This window comes from Ovis canadensis, chromosome 1 (assembly GCF_042477335.2).
Source record: "Ovis canadensis isolate MfBH-ARS-UI-01 breed Bighorn chromosome 1, ARS-UI_OviCan_v2, whole genome shotgun sequence".
NCBI classification, from domain to species: domain Eukaryota; kingdom Metazoa; phylum Chordata; class Mammalia; order Artiodactyla; family Bovidae; genus Ovis; species Ovis canadensis.
Genome location: NC_091245.1, coordinates 20802586 through 20819075, shown reverse-complemented (window position 1 = coordinate 20819075; position 16490 = coordinate 20802586). Strand labels below are relative to the sequence as shown.

General features: G+C 43.8%; 2 protein-coding genes across 8 annotated transcripts in view; both read left to right on the top strand.

Moving 5' to 3' along the window:
* Positions 1–69: 69 nt before the first annotated feature.
* On the top strand, positions 70–4740 carry CCDC163 (CCDC163 homolog). Of its 2 annotated transcripts, XM_069590050.1 has the most exons (12): positions 70–134; positions 361–490; positions 589–622; positions 786–976; positions 1079–1160; positions 1322–1508; positions 1620–1687; positions 1979–2046; positions 2351–2451; positions 2761–2894; positions 3121–3235; positions 3333–4740. In XM_069590050.1, exons 1-12 carry the CDS (start codon positions 121–123, stop codon positions 3406–3408), a joined length of 1200 nt encoding a protein of 399 aa, XP_069446151.1. In that variant the 5' UTR covers positions 70–120; the 3' UTR covers positions 3409–4740. The 2 variants fall into 2 exon arrangements, with proteins under 2 accessions (XP_069446151.1, XP_069446142.1); XM_069590041.1 differs by lacking the exon at positions 70–134 and having other exon boundaries at positions 439–976; positions 2761–2888.
* Positions 4741–8549: 3809 nt separating this feature from the next.
* Positions 8550–16490, top strand: part of TESK2 (testis associated actin remodelling kinase 2) — a 141134-nt gene continuing 133193 nt past the window's right edge. For 5 of the 6 annotated variants that reach the window (XM_069589553.1, XM_069589544.1, XM_069589521.1 and 2 more), the window contains exon 1: positions 8553–8903. The gene's annotated coding sequence lies outside the window, so the exon portion shown is untranslated. Of the gene's footprint in view, positions 8904–16490 lie in introns of all 6 variants that reach the window. The other variant, XM_069589539.1, reaches the window with a different exon arrangement.

Genomic DNA, 16490 nt, shown 5'->3' with positions numbered 1-16490 from the left:
GCCGGTTGTCTCCAATAGAGGCGAACTCAATTTCCCAAGTGGCGCCGCAGAGGCCAGTCCTGGCCTACCATAAGGTTTGAACTGGGCGGCGGTAGTGGTCACTGGCACAGTTTCGGTGTTATGGCGCCAGAGTTGTGAGTCTAAACCAAGATTCAGCATCTTAAATTCCCAATTGATATCTGTTTATCAGGGCATCCCGCTTTTCCCCTAGTTCCGCAAGGAAGCCACTCCCCCGACTAGTCCCAGAAGCTCAGTTTTGGTCTGATTATTGCTTCCTTACCTTTAGTATTGCATCCCTCCACTCACCTCTTTAGAGCTTACGTTGTGGTCTTCCCGGGGCTGTGTCTTTGGTGTCCACAGTGTGGGGAGCAAGGGCACAAGACGCCAGGGAGCCAGACCCCTGCCGCAGGCTATGAGTAGGAGCCTGAGCTGGTCTGAGCAGCTCGACGCGCTTCTCAATGCTACGGACCGAAATGTGAGCAGGATTAAGGTGAGGGGGCGCCTGAGTCCCGCGCCCCCTGTTTAGGGGATGTGGGTTAATAGATTGCAAAACAGAACTCATTGGCCTGTGCATTTGTTTCTTTTTAGCAACGGCTGTATCCACTTGGAGTCTCTACCGGGGGTAAATATTGTCCCTCAGCCTTTCTTTCCAGTGTTATCCACTGTTCCTTCCAAATACCAACTTTTTCTTTTCCTGAAGAAACATCTGAAAAAAAAAAAAAAGAAACGTCTGTTCCCTCCTCCGCCTAACGGGCTTTGCACTCGTCTCTTCCTTTTTCCCTCAGCAGGAGACCTGGCTGGGACTTGGATTTCCCCTCATCACTTGCCTACTCAGTCAGGAATCCAAGCTCAAAAGGCTTGGGCTCTAGAGGCTCCTGTATTTCCAGAGAGGCTAAACTGGGCTGAGGCCCACAGTACATCTTCTCTCTGGGATGAAGTTACTATTCTACGATCCAAGCTTCGATCCCAGGCTCAGGTGAGGCATGGACTCCTGAGGTGTGTATATTTGGGGTTTGTGTGAGTGTGGGATGAGGTTACCAGTGCTTGGGGAGCTCATGGGGTTTTTCTGCCTGGGTAGGTGACTGAAGCACTACGGCAGGCTGTCCAGGGCCTGCTGGAAGAGCGAGAGCAGCAGAAGTACCAGATCTCTGCCCTGGAAGGTATCTGATCGTTCTTTTCTTCATATACATAGCCTCAAATGTGTATGCACATTTTGTGGCTCTTCTGTTGTCTGTGCACTTGTGTCTTGATTTGCAAGTGGAGTCTACAGGCTCGTGTGTGAAGTTCTTAGGGGGCTGATCCCCTACTTGTCTCACTGTAGCATCACTAAGGTTGCTGCAGGGCGGCCCAGAGCAAAGAGTCCTTCTCCTGGAGCAACTTCTGGAAGAGATGAGAAGGGAACTGCAGGGCCTTCGAAGCCAAGTGCAGGAACAGGCCCGAGCCCAAATACAGACAGGAGCACAGAAGTGCAGTGCCACCAGTGGCCTTCACGAAGAGCTTCAGAATGAGTAAGTGATGGGCAAAACCTTGCCTTCTTCAGCCCTGAACTCCTGGTACTCTGGTAGCCTCCTCTAGGCTTGTTAACTGGCTTTAGAATGACATTGCTATTATCCCTGAAGGCGGCAACTGCTGTGCGAGGAGTCCCAGATTCTTCGGGAGGAACTAAAGTTGCTACGGGACCAGCTGAGTGAGTAAAAGATTGAGGGTGCGTATGAATTCACCTGTTCCCTTTTCTGAAAAGCCTTCTTGCTTTCCTAATAAATGACCATACCTTTGACAGCTTGAGCTACCCAGAAACCTGGCCAAGTATTTTGTCTTTTCTCATATGGTGTGAGTGTGTCTCTCCAGTCAGCTTGGAAACTGCCCAGTAGCTGGACCAGAATGTATCTGTCTGTTTTCAGTGCCAGGCTGGGCGCAAGGCAGGGAAGGGGAAGGAAGGAAGTTGGAGACGTTCCCTCACATTTTCTCTCATCTGCAGGCCAGCACCAGGAGCTGCTACTGAAACAGATAACTGAGAGGCGGCAAGCTCAGGCCTGCAGCTGGAAGGTAGGACCAGGATCAGACCTATCTGTTCATCTCTCCCTTTGGAGGCCCCTTCCTTTCTCTATCTATCCTGATTTGCGGGCAGGCCAGGATACCCTCTCCTACTCCTATCTGTTTCCATCTCTTCCTTGTGCTGACTCCACCTCCCTCCAAAGCTCTTCTTCCCAAGCCCTCTGCTAAAGGACACAAGAAACTATCTTTGTCCGCATGAGGGCTCCAAGTGGGCTCAAGAGGCTAATCATGGGGAGGCAGGTGCTCCTCCTGGAGAGGTAGAGGTTTGGTTCTACCTGACCCTATGGTATGGCAGATGTTGGATCAGCTGCAAAGTGGCCAGGATGGCAAAGGTCACACCCTGGAGGCTGTCAGAACAGAGGTCCAAGATGCCCGGCAGGAGCATGACCTCCTCAGGTGAGGGGATGTGGGTGCTTATGGCTGTGGAAAGGATTTGGCTCACAGAGGCCAGGCATTGGGGACCAAAGTGCAGCTATCTCAGATTTGACATGAGCTGGTACGGAAGGTATGGTAGGGGGTTATAGCCTATATGGGCAGTACTGCACATTTTCTTTATTTGACACAGTGTCTCTGAGGTATCTCTGTATTTAGAGGATAAAGGGGGGAGACTGGAATCCTAGCCTCAGGGACAGGTCAGGTCTGTGCTGGGAGGGCCCCTTTAACCCACTGTCACCATGTCTACCTCTGATTGTTTCCCCTTTGCAGGACTTCCGTTCATGTCCTTCAATCTAAGCTGCCCAGACTGCCTACCTTCGCCATGTCGCTTTCTTCATCTAGCTCTGAAGTCAGGCTTCTGGACAGTAACAGTAGCTGGGAACTTTTAAGGAAGCTAGGTGAGGGTAAGGCAGGAGGCTGAATCTGAGTGGTGCCTGGATGCCAGCTGCCTAATTGTTTGACACTGGATAGAATGGGGTCTCTGCCTCTTTCTTTGGAAATCCATCAACCTCTGTCGCTCCTTATCCCATCATGCCTGTATGCCCCTCCCCAACAGGGCCCAAGTCTAGGTCTGTGTGTAACACAGTGCTTGCTGATGATTTGTTCTTTTTTTCCTTCTTCTCCTCATAGATCTCCAGAGGCATACCCTTTCTAACCCGGAGCCCAGCAGCTTTCAGCTCCAGGCCCAGAGCCTTGCGCAAGAGGACCTATTCTTTAAGGGCCCCAAGATACTCCTAAGTGACCTGTAAGGACTTGTAATGTAGTAGGATGAAGTCTTCTTTGCTCACCTTCCCCTCCAAGGTCCTGTTTCTGAGTTGCCTGCCCCTCCCCTCTTGATCTAGTTGCTGTTTGACCTCCCTACTGAGGCTTGTCACTGCCTGTCCATCCCTGTCTGGCAATTGCAATAAAATGGTTTAACCCTCCCTGAGATGACACCACCCTTATGGCAGAAAGTGAAGAGGAACTAAAGAGCCTCTTGATGAAAGTGAAAGAGGAGAGTGAAAAAGTTGGCTTAAAGCTCAACATTCAGAAAACTAAGATCATGGCATCTGGTTCCATCACTTCATGGCAAATAGATGGGGAAACAGTGTCAGACTTTATTTTTTTGGGCTCCAAGATCACTGCAGATGGTGATTGCAGCCATGAAATTTAAAGATGCTTACTCCTTGGAAGGAAAGTTATGACCAACCTAGACAGCATATTAAAAAGCAGAGACATTAATTTGCCAACAAATGTCCATCTAGTCAAGGCTATGGTTTTTCCAGTGGTCATGTATGAATGTGAGAGTTGGACTGTGAAGAAGGCTGAGCACCAAAAAATTGATGCTTTTGAACTGTGGTGTTGGAGAAGACTCTTGAGAGTCCCTTGGACTGCAAGGAGATCCAACCAGTCCATCCTAAAGGAGATCAGTCCTGGGTGTTCATTGGAAGGACTGATGCTGAAGCTGAAACTCCAACACTTTGGCCATCTCATGTGAAGAGCTGACTCATTGGAAAAGACCCTGATGCTGGGAGGGATTGGGGGCAGGAGGAGAAGGGGATGACAGAGGATGAGATGGCTGGATGGCATCACCGACTTGATGGACATGAGTTTGAGTGAACTCCGGGAGTTGGTGATGGACAGGGAGGCCTGGTGTGCTGTGATTCATGGGGTCGCAAAGAGTCGGACACGACTGAGCGACTAAACTGAACTTGTGTTTGTGAATCAGCACCCACATAGGATAGGCTCAGCTGTACCTTGTCTTCCTCCTGTTTACTTGACTGCTTCCTGCCACCTCTCTGAAATCCAAGTTCATTGGCATTTATGATTGTATCTTCTGAGTACAGACCCTGTGCTCAGTGGAAATTGGAAGGATGTGGAGGAGCTGGAAGGCTTTAAGCAAATACTGAAAATGTATTTGCTCCACTCATGACGAAGGTTGGAAGCTGGAATGAGCATAACAAAGGGTTATAAACGTTCACTGAGTGCCCAAGGCTGGGAACGGATGACGAAGGGTCATACGCCTGGCCTTGAAGCATTCAGAGGCTTCCTTCTGACCACCTGTTTCTGGGAGCAAGGACTGTTGTTTCATGATAAGACTCCCTTTAGAGTTTCGCCAAAGCTATGTTATGTCTTGGGCAGTGGGAACTGTATTTTATGCTTGAATGCTTTGAAGTTTATCGAGAAAGGCTACGTGCAAGTCTGCTTTATGCTCTGTTCCCTGAGACCATAAAACTACACAGCTGGATAATAAACTTTGTCAGTCCACTAGAGGCTGTCCCTGAATGTCCTTTTCAGAGTGCTGTTCTCCGAGCCTTACAGAAGGAGATGGAATCTCCCAGTCTGGTGGGTAGAATGAGGTAGGCCAGTGCTTGGGGCAGTACTGTTGTGGGGATGCAGAGGAGGACAAGACATTCTGGTGGGCCCTTGACCTGGGCAATAGGAGTCCTCTTTTTTTTTTTTTTTTTTCCTTCAGCTTTCGCCTCTTGAGGCTCTCTCTGGCCCCTTTATATCCCTTCATCCTCAGCAGCGCAGGCTGTGATTCTGTAGCAATTTCCCCTTTGGTCGTTCTTTCAGCCTCAACCTTTAATCCAGTGGCTTTCAGGATTTTTTGACTGGGACCTCTAGTAAAAAAATAGTTTAGACTGAATTGTAGCCTAGTAAATATACATGTCTGTATTTATTAACCGAAACAAATATTATGATTCAGTACTTACTAGGAGTTAGATACTCTGATATTTCCTGTTATATTAAAAAATGCTTTTTAGCTATTGGTTCTGATCCTTCCTCCGCTTGGATGCTCTCTGGAAAGGATGTCTTCCTAGGCAGGTAAGGGAATCTTTACTTTTTCCTTACCTGGGCTTTGTATTCTGGACAGTGCATTCCAAGATTTCCCTAGAAGTAGTAGCATCTCACTGAGGTCTCATGAAGTCTCTTCCTCTGCTAAACATAGCCAAAATAATGTTATTTATCCACTAAGTGGATTTTTCTTATTTTTAAAACTTTTTTGTAACATTTATAATTTATTTTTTATTGAAGGATAATTGCTTTACAGAATTTTGTTGTTTTCTGTCAAACCTCAACATGAATCAGCCATAAGTATACATATAGTCCCTCCTTGTTGAACTTCCCTCCCATCTCCCTCCCCATTCCACCCCTCTAGGTTGATGCAGAGCCCGTTTGAGTTTTCTTAGCCATATAGCAAATTCCCGTTGTCTTTACTATGGTAATGTAAGTTTCCATGTTACTCTTTCCATACAGCCTGCCCTCTCCTTCCCTCTCCCCAAGTCTATTCTCTATGTCTGTTTCTCCATTTATGCCCTGTAAGTAAATACTTAAGTATCATTTTTCTAGATTCCATATATATGCGTTAGAATATGATATTTATCTTTCTCTTTCTGACTTACTTCACTCTGTATAATAGGTTCTAGGTTCATCCACCTCATTAGAACTGACTCAAAGGCATTCCTTTGTTTAAATTAATTTTTAGTGGAGTATAGTTGCTTAACACAAGTGGATGATGTTTCTTGAACTTAATGCATACCAGTCCTGGTATGTATTTGTCCTGAGCTAAGATGTGCAGTGGACTCCCAGCTCTTAGCTCAATCTAGCTGGGAAGAGGAGACAGTTACCTGAAATAAAAGCACAATAAAAGGCTGGGGGTGAGCAGGGCAGAAACGGATGCTGAAACTGAAGCTCCAATACTTTGGCCACCTGATGTGAAGAGCCAACTCATTGGAAAAGACCCTGATGTTGGGAAAAACTGAAGGCAGGAGAAGAGGGCGACAAAGGATGAGATGTTTGGATGGCATTCCTGACTCAATGGACATGTGTTTGAGCAAACTCCAGGTGATGGTGAAGGACAGGGAAGCCTGGTGTGCTGCAGTCCATGGTGTTGCAGAGTCAGACAAGACTTAGCTACTGAACAACAACAAAAGTGTGCAGTGGACTCCCAGCTCTTAGCTCAATCTAGCTAGGAAGAGGAGACAGTTATCTGAAATATAATAAAAGGCTGAGGTGAGGAGGGCAGGAACTATCTCCTGTTATGGGGTATATTCAAGGCCCTGAGTTAACTAGCAGACAAGTCATGAAGAGTGGGCCTCTGACACCTGAATAGCTATAAGGCAATCCTCAGGGTTTCTTTCCCTTCAGCATTAGGGAGATTAATGAGAGTGGAATGACAAAAATCAGACCTGGGTCAAATATAAGCTGTTCAAACCCCCCAAACCTTCCCATCAAGGCTCATCTTCCTACTGAAGCAGGCAAAGAAACCCTGTGTTTTACATCTTTCAGTGGGGAGGTGATACATCTGGCATAATGATATTATTTAATCTACTTGCTACCAGTGCTCTGTTTATTTATCAATGTCTGTGGAAGACAGGTTTGTAAGGGTGCCAGGGCTGCAATAGCAATGTGGAACAATGGTATTTGAACTGTCACCAGGTGGCAGCACATGATTTGTTGCCAGAAGAATGATACAGAAAAGGCTTTTGGCCAAGGAAACTGGGCCAATGTTGTTGATCTCTTTTCTCCCTTTAGAGATCCTGTGAGCTATCCATCTTTCTATAACAATATCCTGTTAAGGTACTCTCCTACTAAAGAACCTTTGATAATTCTCACAGCATAAAAAAGAAAGGACATGTCTGGCACTTAAACTGAACTCACATTTAAACTTTTTCTCCATTCTTATCTCCTAACTCACAGTGTGCGTGCTCAGTCGTGTCCAACTCTTTGGGACCCCATGGACTGTAGCCTGCTAGGCTCCTCTGTCCATGAGATTCTCCAGGCAAGAATACTGGAGTGGGTTGCCATTTCCTCTTCTAGGGAGGGTCTTCCTGACCCAGGGAATGAACCTGCATCCCCTGCATTGGGAAGCAAATTCTTTACCACTGACCTAACTAGGAAGCTTAAATTTCTTTTGAAAAAAAAAAAAATTACTTGATTGTACGTGGGTCTTATTTGAGTCAAGTGAGATCTTTAGTTGTGTCATGGGAACTCTTAGTTGTGGGATGCGGGATCTAGTTCTCTGATCAGGGATTGAACCCAGACCCCCTGCATTATGAGTTGTGGAATCTTAGCCACTGGACCACGAGGGAAGTCCCTTTTCTTAAACAATATTGCCATCAAGAATGCACACCATTCCACTTATTCAAATTCCACTCATCTGTCAAGACCCAGCAGGAAGACCCTGCAGGAGGCAAGCCTAAAGATGTCAGAAAGGAGGTCTCCAACCCTAGGGAGCACTGGTGCAAGAAGGTCCATACTCCTTTGTTTCTTTACTTGCTTTTTTCCCCTGGAAGCTCTCATCCTATTCCAATCTGCTCAGGCATGAGATTATGACTGCTTGAGGTTCAGGCATAGGGAAAACAAGAGGAAATATGTACCTGTTGAACAGCTGAACAAAATTCTATTCCTTGCCCTGTTTTCAAGCCAGCTCAAGGGTTCCCTCCTTCAAGAAGCCCTCACCAAATCGAATCTCTTAGTTTAGATGAGTTACTAGCTCAGCATTTCTATTCATTGCTCTTACTATCTCAAGTCGCTAATATTTGTTCACATCAGTTCTCTCCCCACACTACACTGAGATCCTGTCGGACTCTGCGTTCATACAGCTTTTGCCTACTCAGATAGTTCTTACTCAGCTGTTTCTTCTCCAACCCAAAAGCCGCGCCAGTCGAGTCCGTTTTCTGTTGGCTTTATCAATTACCAAGAGCTTATATGTTTGGCATTTTGATTGGCCCATTTTGTGTTTACTGTCCCGCCCTCTGAGAGGCTCCTGGACTTGGGTTTCCCCCAGGTGTATTCCCTCCCTCCTCCTTGGTTCCGCCCTTGGTTCCGCCTTTTCCACACACTGCTTCTTCTGTTTTTACCTCTACTTTCTTCCTATTGGCTCCCTTAGTCCTCCAGAGTTGGAGCTTTGGGCTGATGATTGGCTTCTCTGAACGCCCATTGTGCCCGCCCTCATACCACGTGGTATTCCTAGCGCTAATTGGGCAATTTCACCAGCTCGTTTTTTTCAAGGATTAGCGATTGATTGGCTGTTCTGAGGGAGGGCTTGAGGTGAGGGGCGGGGCTAACTAAACCCCGCCCCAAACTCCCCTGCCCTGCGGGGCAGGCGTTTCAGTCGCTCGCGGCCAGGGAGCCTAGCGGCGCTCCCAGCTGCCCTCTTTGCTTCTCCGGCCGGATCATCCTCCTGGCCCCGCCGAACAAGCGGAGGGAGCGACCCCGACTGGGGGGGTCATGGCCGTAGCCTCCTCGCCCTTCGCCGCCGCTGGCCCCGCCGAGTCGCCGGCTTCTGCGAGAGGGACCCCCACCGCCTCCGCAGGCTAAGAGCCGCTGCCGCCTCCGAGCAGTGAGGGCTACTATGCTCCCTCTTTGCCTTCGCCTCCCCCTCCTGCCTGCGCAGGCACCCCTCTCGCTGCTCAGTCCCGCCTCAGGTAACGCCAAGAGAGCGCGTGGGGCACGAACCCAGGGCACCCGGCCCGCGCGCGCGGCTGCTACCCGCCTGGGCTCCGGAGCATTGGTGCTCGGGTGTTTTAGCACTGGCAGAAGTCCTTCACTTCCCGGAGGCCCTTCTCTCAGCGGCTGGGGACACTCCTCGGCCCCGTCCCCTACTCTTTTCACTTCCCTCAGGGTCCCGGGACAGCTCCCCCTCTCCCCCCTCCCCCCGCGCCTTCTCTCTGCCCTCTTCAGAGGCCCGGAACCCATGAGAAGTTCGTTCATAAATGTTACCCAGTCCCCGACTCCTCTCAGGCACTTTTCCCACTTTAGAGACTCAGGACTCCTTCATTTCCTCGGAGAACTCCTGTGTCTGAGACCTTAAGCTTCACCCTGTCGGCTCGGACGGAGATCTGAACTCTCAAACTTTTATCAAACATAATCTTCCCTCATCCATTTCTACCCTCGAAAGATACTTTCTTCCCCTCAGGCACTACTAGCGCCTTTTCAGTCCTCGCCTGTCATCCCTTTTATCCCAATCTCTCCTTTTCCCTCCTTTGCCTTTTCTCCTTTTCTTTGAACAATCCGGACTAAGCCAGTATTCAGATTTAGCTAGAAGTGAAACCGGGTTTGTTGAATTTAAAAATAAAAACCTGTCAGTTTATCCCTCTGGGCAGGGTGGGGAACCTTGCTAAATAATTTGGACTTTATTCCGTAGGTATGGGGAGCTTTTAAAGCTTTTGTAAGCAGGAATTTGGTATGGTTGATTATCTCTGGTGAAAATATGGAGGAAGAATTCAAAGTGAAGACTTGGAGGCAGACAGCCTAGGTAGTTTGGAAAGTAATGTGCTAATCCAGGTCAGAGGAGAGTGAAGAGAATGGCATGCAATTCCATGTGCTCTCAAAACAAAGTGGAGAGAATTAGTGGGAGATTTCTAACGTGACTGATGGGATGGATTGGTAATATTAATTGAAATAGAGAATAAAGGAGCAGTTATGAGGGAAGGGAATGAATTTGGTTTTGGACAAGTTTAGTTTGAGGTGTTTTTCAGGTATTATTGTGGAAATTTGGGTCTGAAAGTTGGGAGAGAGTTTGGAACTGGATACATATATTTGAGGGTCAACTAAGAATATTTGCAGGATATTTGAAGCCTTAGTATGGGATGGTAATGCTGAAAGAAGAGATGAAAAGTGCTGTGGACCAGGAAGAATATCATTATTTGTAGGGTAGTAGACTGAGAAAGAGAGGTTAAAAGAATGGGACAAGAACTAGAACAGAGTGTCATTATGATGGAAGCCAAAGGAAGAAAGGATCCCAGGAAGGGAGAGGGTAACTATCAGTGTATGATACCAGTATAATGAGAATTAGGAAGAAACCACTGAATTTAGTAATTAGGAGATCACTTGTTTTCTTTGAAAGACACTTTAGATAGCTTGATGGTGGGAATGATGGATGGCAGTAATCAGATCATGATGGACTGAGAAACAAATGTGGAACAGTGAGTAAAATTCCTTGTTCAACAACTGTCTGTGGTTGTGAAGGAAAACTGATAGTATTGAAACACCTTTGTTGAGGTTATTCTACAGGTTGCGTATCATAAAGATGCTTTATAGATCGCAACAGCCTTGTTTAATATCAGCAGTATCCCTCTTTTATAGTTGGGAAGGCTATAGGCAAGAATTTGAAAAAAGTCTAGTTCTGAAACCTGTGTTCTTTCCACTATGGCACATGTGTGTTTTTCTTAGTATGAGTGAAACAGTTTTGTAGGTTGAAGGGAAACTTTATTTATAAGGGGAAATTTTAATATGTTGAGCGTTTCATGTTTTGACACCACAAGAATAGACATTAAGTATGGATACTGATGTGGTTGGAGGGAAAGAAAGTGAGCGAGTTTAAAGGTGGTCTTATTTTCTTGCTGTGCTCAGTTATCTGTGGAGAAGTCAATTATCTTCAAAGACTGAAGGAACTATGAGTTTCTGGCTTGAGTTTTATGGCCTTGGAAATCTTCAATGGAACATGAAAGAGGGATGGATTAAGGATTAAACAAACAAAAAATTGCTAACCACATGTAGGTCCAGTAATATTTATAATTATGGGGCCTAGCACCATGGATTTTATACTTCTTCAGCAGCCTAAGAGCAAGAGGGCAAAAAAGATGATTGAGTGGATCCAGAAGTGGAATTTACAAGAAAGAAAGATAAAATGGAGAGTAATTTTACATTGCTAATGGTAGTGTGGGAGATGTGATGGACTTTAAGGGTCCAAGCTGGGGCTATAAGAAATAAAACGTTCATTGGGGCTAGTGTACTTGGAGAATAAGGAGATAATCAGAAAGGTAGTTGAAGACTAGGTTTTGTAAGAGATACAAAATGAGAAAGCTGTGAGTTCAATATAAATATAGTTTCAAGGTAAAAACTAAAAACAAGATGTAACTGTCTCAATGCTGTTGAAGGGGAATAAAGATTATTGAACTAGTGGGAGGATAAGGGACATGACAGATATTATGTCATCAATATGGATGTTGTAGTTGCTCACTATGAAGCAGGAAGTGGAACAGAGGAGATGCTGGGTCCTATATGCGGGGCTGCTCATAATTAAAGGGAAAGTCGGTCAGTCGTGTCCGACTCGTTGCGACTCCATGGACTGTAGCCTACCAGGCTTCTCAGGCCATGGGATTTTGCAGGCTCACTGGAGTGGGTTGCCATTTCCTTCTCCAGGGGATCTTCCTGACCTAGGGATCCAACCTGGGTCTCCCGCGTTGCAGGCAGACGCTTTACCCACTGAGCCACCAGGGAAGCCCTAAGGGACCCAAAATTGAGTTGGACATTCCTCGTCACTTGTTCAAAAGAAGTACTAGGTGGTACAAGTACTTGCGTGCTTGTGTGTGAATTAATGTTGAGATCCTCAGATACTTGATACACTCGATGTATGATGTATTCTCTCACACAGGTATATATATATTTGGGATGGTGGTCTCAAACAGTCTTTTGTAATTTGGAATATTTTAGGCCTGGCATGCTGCAGTCCATGGGGTCGCAAAGAATCGGACACGACCGAGGGATTGAACTCAGGCCTGTTTAGTTCTGTTTAAAAGTGTGTATGTTGAGAAGCTAGGCTAGGACTCTCCAACCCATTATTCCCAATAACATTTTGTACTTATTTGTAAAACCAAAGTTACACATTTTCATATTTATATGTACTCATCCTCCAGCTTATTTAGAGTAGAAAGCTGACTTGCTTTAATGATTCTTTCTCCATGTGAAAGTTTTTACGAATATAATTCCTGTGTCGTATATTTCATTTTTCTGCAAAATGAATGTTGTATTGGAATTTGAAACCTATGATAAGGGCTTTTATGAGAATTTCGTCTTCTAGGAAATGAAGCCCAATTATTGCACTGAATAGTGTAGGTGATGGTGAATATTTTAGACTCACATTGTTATATATATTTTCCAAGTCATCATATGGAGATGACTTCAGTGTGGTCACATTGGTGTTACTTTTGTTGAGGGAGTGGTTGTTTCAGAGAAAAACTTCCTTGTGATAATTTTTATTTTTATTTTAAAAAACTTCATCATCATTATTATTATTTTATAGCCACACCGTGTGGCATATGGAATGCTAGTTCCCTGTGCAGTGGAAATGCAGAATCTTAATCACTGGACCACCAGGGAAGTCTCACTTGTGACTATTTTTTTTAATGTTTGATTGCACTGGGTCTTTTTTACGTTTGCGCGGGCTTTCTCTAGTTGCTGCGGCTGTGGGCTACTCTTCTTGTGGTGCTCGGACTTACTGCAGTGGCTTCTCTTGTGGCACACAGACTTCAGTAGTTGTAGTGCATGGGCTTAGTTCCTAGACCTGGGATTGAACCTGTGCCCCTGAATTGGCTAGCAGATTCTTATCTAGTGTACCACCAGGGGAGTCCTGTGATAATTTTTAAATCTTACATTCTTGAAAATTTCAGAAAGACAGTGTGAAAAAATTATAATTCATCCTGTTATAATTAACTATATGCTTGTAGGCAAAGTTTGTATGCTCTGAGCTTTTTTTAAAAACTAATTTTTGAAAAGGTAATACATTCAAATAGTTAGTTGCCCATTTATATATTTTATGTAAGCAGCAAAATTCTCACTCCTATGCCTAGTCCTCCCATGCTCCCTTCCTGACTGCTTTTACTAGTTTCTTTACATTTTTTGAGACTTTCTTTAGGCAAATGCTTACAAATATGAATGTAATCTAATTTTTTCTACATTTCATGCAGAAGTTAGTCCATGGTCCCCACTGTTCTGCACCTTCAAACTGTTACCCCCAAACTACTTTTTTACTTAATATATCTTAGAGATCTTTCCAGTTCAGTACATAGTTTCTGCTTTTTTAATTTTTAAAATGTAATTTATTTTTACGGTTTTTGCTCTTACCCTTTGTTTATTTTTTGGCCACATCCTAGTTCCTCAACCAGGGATTGAACCTGGGACATGGCAGTGAAAGCCCAGATTCCTAACCACTAGGTCATTGGGGAACTCCTGCTTTTTAAAAGAAAATTTTTTTTGCATACTATTTCATTGAATGGATGTATCATAATTTATTTCTAGTCAAATAGTTCCTTATTGTGTTGCTTCTAGTCTTTTGATATTATAAGTAGTTCTGTGATGGAGACCGTTGAACATATGCCTGCCATCTTACATGTGTGTAAGGCCACTTGTGGGATAACTTTGTAGAAAGTGGGATTTCTAAGTTAAACGATGTATGCATTTATAACTATGAAATATATTGCCGAATTGCTTTCCTTTGGGGTTGCTCCAAAATGTATGTTGCCTGTTCACTCACCAACATTAACTGTTATCACAGTTATATGGTGCTTTCTGTGTTCCAGATACTAAGTGCTCTATATACATTACTTCATTTTATCTTAATAACCTCCTTTGGGTTAGGTACAATTATTATCTCCACTTTTCAGAAGAATACTTAATGAGTAGAAAATTTAAATGCCTAGCCCAAATCACACAGCTACTGTGGCAGAAACTCAAGCTAAGTACTCTGGCTGTAGGATCAGTGTGATCAGTGTTATCAGTGTTACGTCAGTTTTGCTGTTATCAGACTTGAATTTTTGCCAGTGTGATAGAGAAAAATGATAGCTCAGAGTAGTTTTAAGTTTTAAAATATTATGTTATTAAGATCAAGGATTTTTTTTTATTGTTTGATCACTCATATTTCTGTAATATGTGTCTAAATTCTTTACCTATTTTTCTTTTGAGTCATAGATCTCTTTCCTACTGTTCTGTAAGTCTCTTTCTGTTGATTCGTAATATATGTGTATTTGTATATGTATATGGGCTTGCCTGGTAGCTCAGACAGTAAAGAATCTGCCTACAATGAGGGAGGCGTGGGTTTGATTCCTGGATTGGGAAATTCCCTGGAGAAGGAAATGGCTACCTACGCCAGTATTCTTGCCTGGAGGATTCCATGGACAGAGGCTACAGTCCATGGGGTCTGAAGAGTCAGACATGACTGAGCGACTAATACTATGTGTACTATGTACTGTGTATCATATATATGTATGATAAGATGATAAAATAAATTTTTTTTTGTCTGAAGTATTGCAGATATTTTCACATCTTGACAGTTGTCTTCTGACTTCTTTTATTCCCATGCAGAACTTTTAGATTTTTATGTAGATAAGCTTATCAGTCCTTTCTTTTATGACTTGGTTTTGAGTCATAGTTAGAAAGACCTTCTTCATCTCAACCCTTAGTTTTTTAATCTGTCCAGTGGGAATAAGAAAACAGAATTGTTGTAAAGGTCAAAGTGCTTAGTGAACTGTAAACTGTAAATCATTATACAGATGAAATATGGTGTTTGTTAATTTGTCTTCTGAACAAATTGTATGGAGGATGTCACCTCTTCTGCATTGAATGGAATGTGCTTAGTTGCTCAGTCATGTCTGATTCTTTGCACCTTTGTGGACTATAACCCGTCAGGCTACTCTGTCCATGGGATCTTCAGGCAAGAGTACTGGAATGGGTTACCATTTCCTCCTCCAATTGAGTGGAATAGGATGACAAATTTTTTTTTTTTTCCCTGCAGTGTGGGAAACTAGGATGGTATTGATCTTGTGGTCAGTGTTTTTCTTGGACAGTTTGCATGGTATCTTTTTTTTTTTTCAAAAGTAGGCACTGTGGAAATCATGAAGTATTTTTGCATACTTAATCTTTTTTTTTGTATTAGGTATAATTGGAATCTGACTAAAAGGTGTTAAAAATTGTTTTGCTTTTGCATTAGCTATGGTTCACAAATTTGCACATTATTTACTTTGGGCATTATATTCTTACTGATTGGTAGGAATGTGTAATTTGGGAGGACCTTTCACTTTGTATGTGTGTGAGATTATAAAACTAATGCATGTTCGTTAAAAAGGAATTGGGAAATAGAGATGATTTTAAATTATTCATATCTTCCCCAAATTCAAAGACTCTCAGGATTCTTTTTGTGTATGTGTCTGTATTGTCATCACTAGCTCTGTATGGCTTGGCATAGTGCCTGGCCCTTAAGGTGCTAAATAAATATTTGTTGACTGAATGAACGAATGGATGAATATGTTTTTATATAGAAGGTATGGAATTTCAATGACATAATTATTTATTTTAGTTTATTCCTACTGTAAATTTTTATTCATATAGTAATATTAATATTTTTATGCCATACTCATTTGGAGGTAAGTTCAAGTCTAAGTCCTCATGGAGCTCATAGTCCAATGAAAGGGATAGATAAGCAGCCATTAAAATACTGTATGATAACTATTATAACAGAGCTTTGTGCAAGGCACTAGCAGAGATTGAAGACTCAGAGAACACTTCCCATATGAGATGATCTCCAGAGAGCCATGGAGAAGAGCTCAAGAAAAACACGCCCGAGAGAAGGAATATTCCTTCTAGGCACTGAAGTATGAGTAGGGCACTACAAATAGTTCTCTATGTTTGTAGCAGATTGTGTCTGTGGGTAAAGGAATACAGATAGATGAGGCTGGAGATGTGGGCAGGGGCCAAATAAGAGCCTTTGTGTCACACATGAAAAATTCTCAGATTTACTCATTTTGGAGAGTAAATTGGGAGAGGTGTGACAGTAAAGTTAGGAAGACCAAGAAGATGTTGAATACAACAGCTGAATGCGGTGAACATCATTTAAGCCGAGTTAGGAGGGGAAAGCTACACTTGAAAGAAGGGTTAAGTCTGGGGTATAACAATTAGGCCAGTTTTAGCAGAGCAAAGGCTTTGAATACCAAGCTAAGAAATTCTATATGCAACAGATGTCAATGAATTTCTTTTAACCATCATAAATGTTGACTTTTTTAAACTGTCATGTGTTGTGTGAACTGTTACAGGTTGAAGTTTGCTTCCTTCTCAGTTCAGTTCAGTTCAGTTGCTCAGTTGTGTCCGACTCTTTGCGACCCCATGAACCACAGCACGCCAGGCCTCCCTGTCCATCACCAACTCCTGGAGTTCACCCAAACCCATGTCCATTGAGTCGGTGATGCCATCCAACCATCTCATCCTCTGTCATCCCCTTCTCCTCCTGCCCTCAATCTTTC

Coding starts and splice junctions, on each gene's coding strand:
- CCDC163 (XM_069590041.1), top strand. CDS start 530: ATGTGGGTTAATAGATTGCAAAACAGAACTCATTGGCCTGTGCATTTG. Junction 1,688..1,978: donor GTTGCTACGGGACCAGCTGA/GTGAGTAAAAGA, acceptor TCTCATCTGCAG/GCCAGCACCAGGAGCTGCTA. Junction 3,236..3,332: donor AAGATACTCCTAAGTGACCT/GTAAGGACTTGT, acceptor CTCTTGATCTAG/TTGCTGTTTGACCTCCCTAC.